The sequence below is a fragment of the Lynx rufus genome, unplaced genomic scaffold (assembly GCF_022079265.1).
Source record: "Lynx rufus isolate CCGP_SWC_20201006 ecotype Redwood Valley unplaced genomic scaffold, mLynRuf1.p SCAF_15, whole genome shotgun sequence".
Lineage (NCBI taxonomy): Eukaryota > Metazoa > Chordata > Mammalia > Carnivora > Felidae > Lynx > Lynx rufus.
The window spans coordinates 10,567,387-10,581,949 of NW_025814829.1; the positions used below are offsets into that span (position 1 = coordinate 10,567,387).

Here is a 14,563-nt window from a genome sequence, read left to right on the forward strand (position 1 = left end):
GGGAGTTCATTCAAGAAACCACAGCAAATTTTGCAAGTGTATATCTTAGCAAAATCTTAAGAAAACATGAGGAGCAGATTACGGCTAGTCAAAGGAAACTGACTTGGCCAAATAAATAAAAGCAAATTCAGTAAATGGCAAACTGAAGGATACAAGGACCCACTGCCCCCCCCCACACAAAATCACTATGTTCTTGAGGCTATCAAATTAACTCCAAATAATGATCACTTATAACTTGTGATCCTTCATGCTCACTCATTATTCAGCAGACTGCCAGAGAACTCAAATTTTGTGTCACTTAGAAAATTACACAGGTCTGCTTAAAGTTGCATTAGCAATTTCAATTAAAATCAGCAGTTTGGGGTAGGGTTAGTAATCTGAAATTTATGGGCAAAAGGATTAGATCCTCTCCCCCACCAATTTTCCACTTTTCAAACAAGAGGAAGACAAATGGGGGGGGGGGAACCCCACAGAACATAAAAACTAGGTTTCAAGTATGACGTCATAAAAATGACATTTGCAATTACATGCGGTGCCTGGGTGGCTCAGTCAGTTTCGCGTACAACTCTTGGGCTTCACCTCAGTCATGATCTCACTGTCTGTAGATCTAGCTCTACACTGGGCTCTGCACTGACAGCTTGGAGTCCGCTTGGGATTCTCTCGCTCCCTCTCTCTCTGCTCCTCCCCTGTTCGTGCAGGTGTGCATGTATTCTCTCCCAAAAATAAACTTTACAGAAAAAATAAATTAGCTAAACTTTAAAGAAAAAAATAAATAAAGTTACATGTGACAAGCATAATTTTCTGCAATATATATGAAAGCCTTATCTAATGGTTTTTAGCTCCTATCCACAGTGTGCCAAGAAAAGGGCCATGTCCAATCTGGTCTCAGCAGAAATGTTACTGAAGATATTAGCATAATATCTACACTTATAGTTCTTGCTCTTTGCCTCCCTCTAAATTAGCTTGGAAGCAATCTAATTAAAATTATTTATCCTTCAATGTTACTATGCCACCAACCCCTACATTTCCCATTTTTACTTCAAATTCCTTTATCAAACCTGTAAGGCTGGTACTATTATCATCACTTTACATTTTAGGAAAACTAAGCACTAAAAAATAATTTGCCCTAGGCTGCTGAGTAGTTACAGGGAAAGCCTGGGAACTGGAATCTGTATCTGCATGATTCCAAAGTCCTTTGTCCATAAGTTCCCCACTAGCAGATCCCAGACCTCTCTTGTGAGGCCTCAAATTGTACTCATTCATAACAGAATTAATCACAAATTGAGTCATATTAGGTTTCTTTCACTTCTTTAGTTTTTTTTGGGGGGGGGTTGGTAAATAATGTTAATTCTAAGTGAACCCTTATCTTCTCTACTTCCTGAATTACCCACACAGTGTTAAATAAATCATAAAAAATTGCTCATTTCTATAATTCCTTTGAATATGTCCAATTTCATATCCTTCCTCTCTTCGGGGGGTGGAAAGGACCTCACCTATATAACATATCCTTCTCTGCTCACAGTATACCCTCCTTTTGAGTTTTACTCTATCACCTTGGAGCCTACCTCCATCCTTGCCACAGGTAGTTCTCCCAGGGGCAATTCCTCAACTTTATTGAGAATCAAATCAGGATTTTTTTTTTCTTCACAATGGCTAAGGTGACTCTGTTAATCTGTTTTGTACAAGATACAGATGACTTCTGGATCCCTTCTAGCTCTAAACTGCTGCAAGAGTCTATGATTCAAAGTAACTCAAGAAAATAGCCTTAGAACACTTGAAGTTGGATGTCCTATTTTCTATAGGCCATGTCATTACTTATTTTATAAACCATGTTATCCTAGCAAATCTATAAAGTTTATGCTGTTTTTTTTAAATTCTCATTCCTATCTAACAACTTTCGTATGTCTTCTAAACTGTTCGACCCAATAATATATTTATCTTATTTTTGTATTTTTTGCTAATATCATCACTTAGAAAAACTTACACCCTGATAAAATCAAGTTTCATAAACAGTGAAACAAAATAAAGTGTTTCAGCTCCAAGATGGCTGCCTTTTATAATTAAAAAATTTAAACTCAATTCTACAGTCATTACCAAGAGTTCACTCATTATTAAACCATCCACTTTCAGCATGCAGTAAATAACACTACATTTAATTTTTATCGTAATAGTAATATCGTAATACTTTATTTAGAATGCCTGAAAAGAAACATCATCCACAATCTATAGCAATTAGGAACCAGTGCAGGTATTTTCAATGACTATAGTGCTATTCCTCAGCATTAACACACACTGCAGGTCGACTCTAGAGGGGGTATTCCTTTGCATCCATACGTTATCAAACCCGCAAAATTTCCATGTGATTTTAAGGGAAAAAATCCATTTCTTACATTAGGACACATGCCTTCTCCAGAAGACCAGTATCTATACAGCGCAATAATCCACCTCACACTGTTGAACGTTTTTGCATGGGGGGAGGGGGCGACAGGGAAAGAATGAAGAATTACTGCTTCTTGTGTTGAATAGTACACTTAGAATTAAACGTTTAGGATTAAAGTACGATACATTTTTATCCGTATGGTTCACAATGTCGTTTTGTATTTTTAAAAATATTAGTTACGTCCGGGATGTTGAAATCCTTTCATGTTCTCGAGCACTCTATCGTTCATCTCCTACCAAGCTTAAAACTCAACCACCCCTTCCTTCAAACAGAGCTGGCAAAGTCCCATTTTTGAGAAGAGTGACTCATAAGCCATACCGAATCCACAAATGATTTTCCCCCAAGAAAGCTTAACAGAAGTCACAGACAGGGAGTGGAAGGCAAGAGAGAGGATAAAGAGCTTTCAGTCTGTCTACTCTGAGTAGACAGTGCCAATATCCAAAGCTTCTCAGAACCAACTGTTAAAATTGTGGTTCCTGGACCCACTGCCCTGCAGGTTGAACAGATCCTTCAAAGCTATACACCCAGAAACTCTGAAAATAAATAACAACGTACTGCAACTCTACTGTACTCCATCCACCGAAATCCTTCGAGACTGCAAACACTCCTTAATTAGAAGGGGAAAAGAGCACAGTACTCTTTCTTACCCACGCCCACCGACACCTTGTTGACCGAAAAGGGAAGCAGGTTCATCTGCAAAAGCCAAACCACAAGGCCAGGCTTCTACAAAATAAATTCCTCAAATACACTCTAAGGTTAGGTAAGGAAGGCTTTTTAATGTTCCACTTGGCCTGATAGTTTAGAAAGGGGGAGGGACAAAGGTTGGCATTCTAGGAAGGCAGCCACGGGCACATGGGCCCGGCTCGCTCTAATTCCAAGAGGCCCTCCTGCCTCTCCGTCCCCGGAGCAGGGACTTCAACTCGAGAGCCGCCGACATTCTTCCCGCCGGGAGGGCCCCCGCGTCACCCACCGGGCTCGGCTCCCACATTCGCCCAAGTCCCCGCCAACCTTGGCCTCGCCGTCCCCCTGCAGGCCGTCCGCCGCATGCCCGCTCCGAGGCCCTTCTCCGCGGACTCACCTGGTCCCCCCGACGTTCAGCTGCACGATCTCGCCACTGCCAGCCGCCGCCGCCGCGGCGAAGCTGCCGCAGTGCCCTCCCGCCATCTCCGGAGGCTCCGGGCGCGCACGCCGCCCGCCGTCCCCGGCCGGGGCCGTCGAGCCCGCAGAGGGAGCCCGAGGAGGCGGCGGCGGCGGGGGCGGCGGCGGCGGGGGCGGCGGGGGCGGCGGCTGCGGCAGGGCCAGCAGGGCGGCGGCGGCCGGAGGGCGGGAGGTGCCCGGAGCGTCCCCCACCTTCCCGGCGGCCGGGCCGAGCTCTCTCGCTGCCGCCTCTTCCCCTCCGCTCCTGCGGCGCGGGAGGGCGGCCCGGCCTCCACCTCTCGCGGCCTCCAGGCCGCAGGGCCGGCCCCGGCCTCTCCTAGTGCTCAGCTCCCGCCGCCACCGCTGCCGCCACCGCCAAGGCGGCCGCTGCAGCCGCAACCTGCCTGGGAGAAGGGGTCGCCGCTGGGGACAAAATACCGCAGCGCTCACCGCTTCGCCCGCCGCTGCGGGGGAGGGGGGGGAGGAGGAGGAGGAAGGAAGGGCGGGGGAGGAGCTTCCCAACCCAGCGGGGCTGGCACTGAGGGAGTTAAGGGAATGTGCTTCTGGGCCGCCGCCCATAGGCGCGGGTTTCCAGGTCTTTCCAACCGCCCCCCACCCCCCGCGCGATCCCAGCCCGTTCCGTTTTACATTTAAGGTTTTCCAGTAGTCAGATTCCCCACATTGGGGGCAAGTCTGGGCAGACTGTCCTAAGCAACTTTATTGTCTCCCTTCACGCCGATTTGGGAGGTGAAGGGGAAATTTCCTGGAGGTAGTAGTTGCTGCCTAAATGTAAAAAATACAAATACAGTGAAAATTTGGGGATTTTGTAACTTTTTAAAATAGCGTTTATCTCAGCAAATTCATTACTGTATTACCCTCTTCAGTCTCAACCCTAGTCCCCCAAGCAGTTTTGTTATTTGTTAAACCGGGAAGGAAACAAAAGGACAAAAACAACCCCTAGCATGTGTAGGGCAATGTGTTTCTGGAATACAGTAAGCATTCAGTGTTAGACACACACAAATACACACTTTAAGAATTGTTTACTTTAAATATATATTGGAATCTGAAAACTTAGCCGCTACTAAAGTGTATGTGTATGTATGTATATAATTATATATACACATAATTTTTAATTTTTTTTTTAAATTTCAGAACGAGCATGGAGGCAGAGAGAGAAAGAATCCCAAGCAGGCTCCACACTCAGTGCTGAGCTGATGGGGTCTCCATCCCACCACACCTACCCCCATCCTGACCCAGCCGAAATCAAAAGTCCCACACTTAATTGACTAAGCCACCCAGGAGCCCCCTAAAGTATATTTTTAAAATCATAACACTATACCTGATGTTAGCTAACATGTTTCAGAGTTCATTATTAGTCTGTGGTACTAAACTCTGTTAAAAAGAAAGACTCAAGATGGAGTCACTTTTGCTAAACCCTATCAAGACTTAGTGCCTAATCTGGGGCACCTTGCTGGCTCATGTGGAAGGGCCGTGAGTTCAACCCCCACCTTGGGTATAGAGATTACTTAGAAATAAAATCTTAAAAAAAAAAAAAAACCCAACAAAAAAACTTAATGCCTAACCTAATTGCAGCTTAAGCCTCTTCTAGGACTGGAAATTTAAAACAAATAGTCTGGGGGTGCCTGGGTGACTCAGTCGGTTAAGCCACCAACTCTTGATTTCGGGCTTAGGTCATGATCTCATGGTTCCATGAGTTCAAGCCCTGCATTGAGCTCTGTGCTTGCAGAGTTTGCTTGGGATTCTCTCTCTCCCTCTCTCTCTCTGCCCCTACCCTGTTTGCATTCTCTCTCTCTCTCTCTCTCTCTCTCTGTCTCTCTCTCTCTCTCTCTCAAAATAAACTAAATTAAAAAATAAATAAATAATAAAGCAATTAGTCTGGAATTTCCCAATCAGCATTAGTGAGGAAACTTGCCAGATAAGCCCCCTTGTCTTTCCCTAAGGAAAGGTAACCCTACCTGGAATAATTGACTCTTTAAACCTCCCCATTCCACCCTCCTTTTGCCTCTAAAACTGTTTTTTTGTACCACTGTCAGAAGCTACCCCATTCATGAATTGTTGAATAAAACCAATGAGATCTTCAAATTTACTCAGTTGGATTTTGTTTAACAATTCTTAGCATGAATTGTGTTTTTAAAAATAGTTTTACCAGAGCGATTCAAACTGAAGACCTACATGATGTTATGGTTTTATTTTCATTGTCATAGGGGCGCCTGGGTGGCGTAGTCGGTTAAGCGTCCGACTTCAGCCAGGTCACGATCTCGCGGTCCGTGAGTTCGAGCCCCGCGTCGGGCTCTGGGCTGATGGCTCAGAGCCTGGAGCCTGTTTCCGATTCTGTGTCTCCCTCTCTCTCTGGCCCTCCCCCGTTCATGCTCTGTCTCTCTCTGTCCCAAAAATAAATAAACGTTGAAAAAAAAAATTTTATTTTCATTGTCATAATAATTAAAAAAATAAAACACTCTGCTGGAAAATATACCAGTGATAATGATGACTTTATCCAAATTTGATTTAAAAGAGGCTAGCACTATTTATATGATACGTATTATTTACCCCAGTTAACAATGATAATAATAATAGCTAATTTGTATTGTTAAAAAACAAAATTCAACTGAGTAGATTTGAAGATCTAATTGGCTTTATTAAACAAGTCATGAATCGGGCAGCATCCCATCCAGCAAGTAGAGGGGAGGTCTAAGGAATTGTACAAAATGCACGGTTTTTATAGGAAGGAAGATGGGGTAAGAGAGTTATCAGCAAAAGACAAGAAAGAATTGTTTCTGGCAAGATCACCTTCCCTTGCAAGGAGGGACAGGGAAAGGGGTCTTACTCAGATTACTTCATCTTTTGGAGGATGGAGAAGGCCCATGTGACAGATTATTTCATTGGTGCTATCAGAAAATTCCTGACTGCCTGGTTAAAACTTACATTTCTGGGGGAGGTTGAAACTGCAGTCAGGTTAGGTATTCAGCCTGCCCAGCTGGCACTTAAACTTGGCCTAAGTGATACCATTTGGGGCCTGTGGTTTTCTTTTTGACATTATTTATTACCAATTTTTCACATCCTAGATGGTTTACATATTTTTTGTCATTCTTTTTCTTTACAACTATTATCACTATTTTAAAAATAAAAAATCTGAGAGTTAAAATGATCAGGAAACTTGCTCAAAATTACATAGCTGGCAAGGGGCATAGCAGGAATTTGTAGGCGGGCAGTTGAATTTCAGGGCCTCTCTCTGTACCCTAAACCTTCACTTTATACTGAGGTGAGTAACAGTTTAGATTAAGGAGCAGCACACTAAGAATCTCTCATACTTTAAACAGTGTTAGTTAGCTATCTTTGCTCCAACTGATAATGTCCATTTCTATTAGGATCTAAAGTTTTGCTCTCAAATTGGCAGTATAGAATTAGGTGGTAAAAAGGCCATTTAGTTTTCCCTAGGCCCATAACTTGAAAGAATGTAAAAGCATACTAACAGATTTTTGCCTTCAGTGAATTCAAGAGGCAACTTGGAGTTAGACTAAGGCCTGTGATATTGTGATTTATAATAAGAAATATATATTTGGTCTTCATCCTCTGTTCTGGGACAGAAATCCTAAAAACCATTGTAATTTCCTAAGTGATGAGAGCAATAAATGTTCCTTTTGTTATGTTAATGAAGTGACTTTTGGAAAGCCCTTAGGTAACCAAAAGTTTAGGGGCTGGTTGCTAGAGGACCCAACCCTGTGATTACTGGGTTGGAAATTTCAGTCCCACCACCCCCAGCTCCCACCTCTAGGAAGAATCAATTACCGATGGCCAGTGATTTAATCAACAGAGACTTTGTAAAACCCCCAAAAACAGGGTTTAGAGAGCTCCCAGGTTGGTGAACACATAAAGATTCAGGGAGAGTGGCACTCTGATAGGGCATCAAAGCTCTGTACCCTTTCCCCATATCTTGCTCTTTGGACCTCTTCCACCTGGCTCTTCCTGAGATATATCCTTTTGTAATACACAAACGATCCAGTGAGCAAATGGGTTTCTTGACTGCTGTGAGCTGTTCTAGCAAGTTAATCAAACCCAACGAGGGGTTTTGTGGGAACCTATGATTTGTAGCCAGTCATTTAGAAGCATTGGTAACAACCTGGAGTTGGAACTGGGGTCTAAAGTCCAAAGAGTGAGTTGGAGAAACCTCTAATCTGCAGCCAGTAAATCAGAAGCATAGGTAACAAACTGCTTATGACTGGCATCTGAAGTGGAGGACACTCTTAGAGGACTGAGCCCTTAACCTATGGAATCTGATACGACCTCCAGGTAGATAGTGTCAGATTTGAGTTTTGGCCCCCCAACTGATGTACAGAGAATTGCTTGATGGTGGTAGAAAACCCCTCCTTTTTCTACAGTGGAATTGTGTGCAGAATCCCTTAGTAGGCATTCAAGTGAGATGTTGAGTAGGCAGTTGAATATAGGAGTTGGAAGAGAGATTCAAACTGAAAATACTCTTAAACTTTGCTGAACTAAAACTTTGGTGGAGAGGGCACCTGGGTGGCTCAGTGGGTTAAGCTTCTGACTCTTGGTTTCAGCTCAGGTCATGATCTCACAGATTCATGGGTTTGAGCCCTGCATACTGCACGCTGCCAGTATGGAGCCTGCCTGGCATTCTCTCCCTTTTCCTCTCTCTCTGCCCTACTGTCTCTCAAATAAACAAAAACAAAAACAAAACAAAACAAAAAACACTTTGGTAATTAGCAGTGTTGAGATGGCTCTTAGAGCCATGGGACTGCCTGAGATCATAAGATCGTAAGATCATAAGAATGTAGAATGAGACAAAAATAGGGATCAGGAGGGAACCCTTGACTATACAACATTGGGAGACTGGGAGAAGAAGAAGGTTCAGCCAAGGAGAAAGGAATTCTGGCAAGCTGGCGGAAAACCAAGGGAGCAGAGGGTCCAGTGAGATAATAGCCCAAATAAAAAAACTAAGAATTGACCATTGGGTTTAGCAACATGAAGGAAATTGATGACCTTTTAAGTAAGAATAGTTCTAGTTCAGCAATGAGAGAAATGGCATGATTGGTGGGGTTTTGCTGTAAAGAAAAGTAAAGAAATGGATACTAATAAGCAGAGAAAGTAAGGTCAAGAAAGAACTTTGTAAATATGGTAAAATAAATAACCATATACTGAGAGAAACCATTTAGTAGAGAGCAAAAACTGGTAAGTCAAGAGAGGCAGAAAGAAGATAATGATTAAAGTTATGTCTTTAAGTAGATGAAGGAAGACCACATGTATCCAACGAGTAAAGATAAACTGAGCCAAAAAGAGGATAGGTAATTTGTCCGGTGTTTGCTGTTGCCATTGTTATTACTGTTATCTTCTGAGCCACTCTAAGTGTAGATACACCCATTATTTGGGTATGTCTTTAATGATATACTCTGGGTACCAGATTTTAAAACCATTGGCTTGAGATTACTGACAGTAATTGGAAAGACTTTCTCCACAGAACTGTCAATATCTAAAGGCAAGCCATAGAAAAAGGGAAAAGGTCTCAGAGGTTCACTGGATCCTATCCCTCAGACCTGATCAAACAAAACATATTCCTAGTCTGATGCCACACTCATCAAAGACGTTGTGGTTTAAGGGAAGATGTAGGACAATAATTTGGAAAGATTAGTGAAGGGCCAGAATGACATCTACCCTCCAGGCCCATGGTATGAGGATAATGGGAAAGAAAATAGACTAGAGTTGAGAAGGAAGCAAGGGAATCAGTGTCCATAGGGGAGAGTCCACTTTTAGTCTGTGCCAAGAACATTTAGGAAAGACGGTGAGGGTGAAGGTTATTTTCCTTATAAAGGACCATAAATTCTAAAGCACACATTGGAAGGGTTGTATTTTGGGGGAAAAGAGTGGAGAATGAGATATGATCTGTGAGTGCTGGACTTTTGTGCAGAACAATATAAAATGCGAAAATTGGTATGAACAGATTAGTCCTGAGGTTCCCTTAGGCAGATTGTGGTTGTGATTCAGAGAAGGTTTTGTTTAATTTTGGGGTATGGATGACAGCAAAGGCCTTTGTCCGAAGCAAAGAAAGTTCAATGAACACTCCCAGAAAACTATTTCTTTAAAGCCGTTTTAAAGTCTCTCAAGGTCTACAAGGTCTGAGATGATCTCACATATCTCCTATTGGCATTCAGTCTCCCTCTGCTATCTTCTTCCCATGTTCCTTCTTACCTCGCTACTCCATTCAGGGTACACTGGCCACCCTATTATTATTCCAAAATGTCAAATATGCCCCAGCTTCAGGGTTTTACACCTTGCTTTTCCCTCTGCTTAAACTTTTTCCTTGAGACAGACAAATGCCTCACTTCTTCAGGACTCTGCTTAAATATCACCTTATCAGAGAGATGTTTGTTCTTCTAACACAACAAGAGAAACAAAATAGAACCATAAAAAATATACTCAACTAATCCAAAAGAAGGCATAAAAATAGCAAGGCAAGAAAAAGAATAGACGACAGAAGTAGAAAACAATTAGCATCACGGTAGATTTAAACCCAGCCATTATCAATAATCACATTAAATATAAATGGTTTAAACACTCCAACTAAAAGGCAAGGTTTTCCAGACTAGATTTAAAAAAAAGCAAGATCTAACAATATACCACCTAAAAGAGAACCTTTTAAGATACAAGATCACAAATGAGTTAAAAATAAAAGAATGAAAAAAAAAGGTGAAAAATAAGCCATATGCAATGGACTGAATGTTTGGATCCCTTCCCAAATTCATATGCTAAAGTTCTAACCCCCAATATGGTAGTATGGGGAGAGGGAGCTTTAGGAAGAAATTAGGTCATGAAGGTGGAGCCCTCATGAATGGGAATAGTACCATTAAAAAAGGGATGGCAAAGAGCTCTCTTGCCCTCTTTCTGTCATGTGAGGATACAGTAAGAAGATGGAACTCTGAAACACAGAAGAAAGCATCACCGGAACCCAACAAATACTGGCATCCTTATCTCAGACTCCCAGCCTCCAGCATTCCAACATGAGAAATTTCTGTTGTTTATAAGCCACCCAGTCTATGGTAGTTTGTTATAGCAGCCCAAACTAAGACTCCATACTGATACTAGTCAAGAGAAAGCTGGAACAGATATATCAACATTAGACAAAGTAGATTTCAGAACAAAGAATATTACCAGGGATAAAGAAGATCATTTCAAAATGATAAAGGAGCTGTGTCATTAAGACAACATAACAATTGAAAATATTTATGTACCTAGTAACTGAACTTAAAAATACAGGAAGAAAAAACTGATAGAATGCCAAGAGAAATAAGGAAGTGCATAATTATCGACAGGTGTTTCAGTATTTTTATTGCAATAATTGGTTGAACTAGTAGATGAAAAAATCAGTAAGGACAAAGAAGATTTGAACAACATCAACTAAAATAACTTGTTGATATTTGTAGAACATTCCACTCAACAAGAGCAAAATGCACATGATGTTCAAGTGCTCACAGAACTTTTACCAAGATAGACCATATTCTGGACCATAACACAATTCTCAGTAAATTTAGAAAGATTCAAGTTATACAGATTATGGTCTCTGGCTGCAATGCAATTATGTAAGAAATAAATAAGAAAGAAAGAAGGATATCTGGAATATCCCCAAATATTTGGAAACAGCATAACACAGTGCTAAATAATGTATCGGTTATAAGGAAATTAAAAATTGTTCAAAATAAAGGTGTTTTGAAACTGAATATCTAAATGTACAGGATTCTGCTAAAGCAATACTTAGAAAATAATGACATCAGAGTCAACCTTAAGAAACTAGGAAAAGAATAGCAAAGTAAAATCAAAGTGAGCAGAAGAAAGGAAATAATAAAGATCAAAGTAGAAATCAATGAAATAGAAAAGAGAAAAACAACATAGCCAAAATCTGGTTCTTTGAGGAGATTAATTAAATTGATGAACCTCCAGCCAGATGAATTTGGAAAAAAAGAAAGAAGACACAAATAATGTATCTCAGGCATGGGAGAGGTGGTAACACTACTGATCACACTATTAAAGGGAATATTAAAGGGAAATAAGGGGATGTTATGAACAAGGATGCCCACAAAGTATGCTTACATGAAATGGACAAATTCTTCAAAAAACACAAACTACCAAGACTTAAGAAGAAATAGACTACCTGGAAAGCTCTATTTCTAGGGAAGAATTGTAATTTGTAGTTTAGAATCCTCCCACAAAGGGGCACCTGGGTGTCTGAGTCTGTTAAGCATCTTGGTTTGGGCTCAGGTCATGATCTCATGGTTTGTGAATTCAAGCCCTACATTGGGCTCCATGCTGACAGCGTGGAGTCTGCCTGGGATTCTCTCTCTCTGCCTCTCACCCACTCACATTCTCTCCCTTTCTCTCTCTCAAAATAAATAAGTACACTTAAAAAAATCTTCCCACAGAGAAAATTCCAGGAACAGATGCCTTCACTGGTGAATTCTGCTTATATTTAAGGAGGAAATAATGTCAATTCTCTATAACCCTTCCACAAAACGTAAGAATTGGGAAAGAATTTCCAACTCATTCTCTGAGGACAGCATTCCCTGATACCAAAATCAGAAAGAGATACAAGTAAACTACAGACCAATTTCCCTCATGAACCTAGATGAATAAATGTTTAACAAAATATAAGCAAATAGAAACCCCCCAAAATGCAAATTAATAATATATCCACAATGAGGTGGGGTTTTCCCTGGAAATGCATGTGTCTCTGTGTGTCAAATCTCCCTTTCATTTCTTTTATAAGAGTACCAGTCATTGAATTTACGGCTCACTCTAAATCCAGGATGATCTCATCTCAAGATCCCCAACTTAATTACATCTGCAAAAATTTTATTTCCAAATAAACTCACATTCATAGGTATCAGGGATTAGGGCTTAGACATATCTTTTGGGAACCACTATTTACATGTTTTTCCAAAAACTATTACACAGATATCTGTATCAACTTTATTTGTAATGGCCAAAAGCTAGAAACAATCCAACTGTTCATCATCAGGCAAAAGGCTAAACAAATTCCATTCCTTGCAATGGTATACTTCTCAACAATGAAAGTGAATGAAGTACTATACATAAAAACCTGGATGAGTGTAAAAATAATTAAATGAGTGAAAATATAAATATAAGAAGCCAAACCAAAAAAAAAGTGTATGTACTGCATGATCCCATTTATATAAAATTCTAGAAAATGTAAAGCAGTGTTTAATCACAGAAAATGGATAGATCAGTGGTTTTCTGGGGAGGAGAGATGGAAAGGTATTTGGTGGGGAATATTACAAAGAGGTACAAGGAAACTTTTTGGGTGATGGTTATTTCATTATTTTGATAGTGGTGATGATTTTCTGTATGTACACATCTACCAAAACTTAATAAACTGTACACCTTAAATAAGTGCAGTTTATTGTATTTTAGTTATACCTCAAATGCATTGTGAAAAATAATGTTTCCTCATGGATTCTGCCGTGTTCTAATCATCTGTGGTAACTCCGGGAAATAATACTAAGCCACTCTCGCATTCCACAATTTTGTTTTCCTTTTTCTTTTTTCCTATGTGCTATGAGACACTTAAATTAGGGACTGCATCACCTGGGCTCCTTTGCCTGCTGACTTCCAGTTGGTGCTAGCCAATGGGAGGTACAAGCTGGAGATTCAGGGCATAGCGAGACAATGGCCAGGACATTTATTTTCCCCTGTTTCTGCATAGTTCTGGAAGTGTTTGTGTTTTTCTCTGGTCACGCTTCATGTAAGATATTCCTCTTTCAGAGGTTTAAGTCTGGTTAGGTCCCCTGTAAACCATGTCTTCCCTTAAAAAGGGGAAAATAGCTTCCTGTTGTTCCTAGTCATTGTGTATTTTACCATCCCTTCCTGGATCCCTGAAATCTGCCCACACCTCCCTGAAGAGTACCTTTAACCCTATTTAGTTAATATGTTTCCATCCCCCTCCTCCCCTTTCTCTCTCTCTCTCTCTCTCTCTCTCTCTCTCTCTCTCTCTCTCACACACACACACACACACACACACACACACACACACACACACATATCCCTCCTAAGGTAAAACAAGATGTTCTAAGCAATAATACTCCTAACAATAATAATACATTCTGCTAAATTTTCCCAGATCCACAATGGAAGAATCCACAATTACTAAGCAGAACTATTTCAGTTTTCCTTTTATTATCTTCTTATTTCTGGACCAGTCATTGGTAAACTATGGCCCACAAGTCAGATCTGGCTTATTATCTGTCTTTTTAAATAAAGTTTTATGGAAGCATAGTTTTACTGGAACATGGCCATGTTTGTGGCTGTTTTTGCACTACAATGGCAGAGGTGAGCAGTCATGACAGAGACCATATGGCCTTTGAAACCCATGATACTTGTTCTCTGGACTTTTATAAAGAAAGTTTTTCAACCTAGGTCATGCCTAGTGCCTACTGATAGTTAATAGATCAGGCCCATTACTGTAACTTTCCAAAGAACAGAGCAATCATTGCCTTTAGACAAATAACTGGCAGACGACTTGGGATTATTATTATTTTTTTCTTTTTGGCCTGCAATGAAATTTTTAGGCAGGACTCTCTCCCCATTTTGTCACCATAAGTAGAAAGAAAGCAGTATAATGATTTTCTTTCATCTCATCCAGAGGAAACTCCCAGAGCTTGAGTTGTCTTTCCTATTTACCCTTGATGTTGTGCAACTTTAAATCAGAAATGGGGTTAGTTACTGAAATTGAAATATGGGATTTCTCATAAAGTTTCAAACCTTAAATACAACCAGATGTACATATATGATTCTTATTTACACAAAATTGTGTACCAACAGTTCTGTAAAGTGTAGAAAGAGCAAAAACAGACTACTGTGGCTACACAAATATTTCTATTTCAGAACAATTTCTCGGATGATGATATTAATATATTCAGTAGAGTATTTCAAAAAATCATATAT

The 14,563-nt window shown here is 40.7% G+C and overlaps 1 protein-coding gene across 1 annotated transcript in view; it reads right to left on the reverse strand.

The window, feature by feature from the left end:
* The window catches only part of KCTD3 (potassium channel tetramerization domain containing 3), a 54,450-nt gene extending 50,821 nt beyond the window's left edge, over positions 1 to 3,629 (reverse strand). The window contains exon 1 of the mRNA XM_047076561.1: positions 3,519 to 3,629. Coding sequence (XP_046932517.1) covers positions 3,519 to 3,604 — 86 coding nt within the window. The 5' untranslated portion in view covers positions 3,605 to 3,629. The remainder of the gene's footprint in view (positions 1 to 3,518) is intronic.
* Positions 3,630 to 14,563: the final 10,934 nt, after the last annotated feature.